This window comes from Bactrocera tryoni, unplaced genomic scaffold (genome assembly GCF_016617805.1).
Source record: "Bactrocera tryoni isolate S06 unplaced genomic scaffold, CSIRO_BtryS06_freeze2 scaffold_7, whole genome shotgun sequence".
Taxonomy (NCBI): domain Eukaryota; kingdom Metazoa; phylum Arthropoda; class Insecta; order Diptera; family Tephritidae; genus Bactrocera; species Bactrocera tryoni.
Genome location: NW_024396366.1, coordinates 18,374,048 through 18,375,793, shown reverse-complemented (window position 1 = coordinate 18,375,793; position 1,746 = coordinate 18,374,048). Strand labels below are relative to the sequence as shown.

The 1,746-nt window shown below is 44.5% G+C and overlaps 1 protein-coding gene across 1 annotated transcript; it reads right to left on the bottom strand.

Annotated features, from left to right (window-relative positions):
* Positions 1-521: 521 nt before the first annotated feature.
* On the bottom strand, positions 522-1,328 carry LOC120781753 (the record flags this gene model as incomplete). The annotated part of the gene is made up of 2 exons (XM_040113986.1): positions 522-822; positions 974-1,328. Coding segments are annotated over 2 exons (441 nt in total), but the record flags the coding sequence as incomplete, so codon positions are not given.
* Between the last annotated feature and the right edge of the window lie 418 nt (positions 1,329-1,746).

Genomic DNA, 1,746 nt, shown 5'->3' with positions numbered 1-1,746 from the left:
GGGGAAGCCACGTCGAGCGACGAAGCGAGCAAATGCCGCGAGAAAAGCCTCCGTCGTCAGATTAGTACACAGGTCAAGGTGTACTGCCTTTGTCGTGAAACATACAAAGACAGCCACATAGCCTTTCACGAGAGTGGGAGATCTAAGCATGGAAGCCTTTATTTGAAAAGGCCCATCAAAATCGACACTTGTGGTCGTGAAAGGCAGAGCGAAATTGCAGCGTTCAGGTGGAAGTGCTGCCATAATCTGAGTTCGCATTTTTTGCTTATGCATAGTGCAGATCTTGCAAATGAAAATGTATTTTTTGATCTGGGGCTTAAGACGGGGAATATAATACTCTTGGCGTACCATATGTTGCATGAGGCGCTGTTCGGCGTGCAACATTAAGATATGGATCTAATTCAGGAGTAATGTGGCAAAAGGAGACTTCTCAGGTATTATAATAAGGGGTGGCGTTCGTTGTAAGTCAGGCTTGAATTAGCGAGCCAACCATTGGCACGAAGCAGACCATTCGTGTCTAAAAATGGGTTTAGTACTAAGAGCGAGCTCTTTTTGTCAATTGGCTTCGATTCTCTTAGTAACGATATGTCGCGACTGAAATAGCGCGTTTGGGTTGTTGCGATAAGAGCGACCTTTGCTTTTTGTAAGTCTGGGTGCGTCAATGTATCGCATTGGGGGCAAGTTGCTCCCTTTACTATAAGTTTGAGTCGCTCTGCGAATTTGAGATTATAGGCGACTACTCTGAGTGCTCGGGGGAACGATGAAAATCGTTCAAGGATGTCATTATAATCCAATATTGTGTGGTAGGTGTCGATTTTTCGACTTTCGGGGGCAATTATGTTGCGCATTGGCGACTGTGGCCAAGAATCGGGAGATTCTGTTAACCATCGGGGACCATTCCACCAGAGGGTGGAGGTGGCGAGATGCTGAGGTTTGCATCCTCTTGTACCTAGATCAGCAGGATTGTCAGCACTGGCTACGTGTCGCCAAGTGGCTGATCCTACTAGGTCAAGTATTTGAGAAGTTCTGTTGGAAATATATGTTTTCCACGCATGTGGTGGTTTTTCCAACCAGGCTAGAACTATTTCGGAATCGGACCATAGATATAACTTGTATTTTTCCATGTTCAAGTGAGTCTGCACCATGGAGACTAGCTTGGCTAATAGCAGAGCGCCACAGAGTTCAAGTCGTGGTAGACTTATCGTTTTTAGAGGTGCGGCTTTTGCTTTTGCCGCCAGTAGGTGGCTTGTGGTGGCAATATCGCTTTGTGTGCGCACATAAATAGTGGCACAATATGCCTTTTCCGAGGCGTCGCAGAAGCCGTGTAGTTCCACTTTGTATTCGGGGGAATAGTTTACCCACCGTGGAATTTGTATCTTTAAAATGTCTTTTAGGTTATTAGCAAACTTGGACCACTTTTCTAAGCGAAGAGGTTTCACTTGTTCGTCCCAGTCGGTTCCGTCTAGCCATAATTCTTGAATCAGGATTTTCGCTTGTATCATAATTGGCGCAAGCCATCCTGCGGGGTCAAAAAGTTTTGCCATTGAGGATAAAATTTGCCTCTTTGTTATGGCGGATAATGCGGTTATGGACTTTGTCATGTATGAGAACTGGTCCGATATCGCATTCCATTGGATACCCAGTGTTTTTGTTATACTTTCCTTTTCAAAGATAAGGAAATTAGTATCCAACTTGTTATCGTTTGGTATATTTTTTAAGATACTTGGGTGATTAGCTGTGATCTTT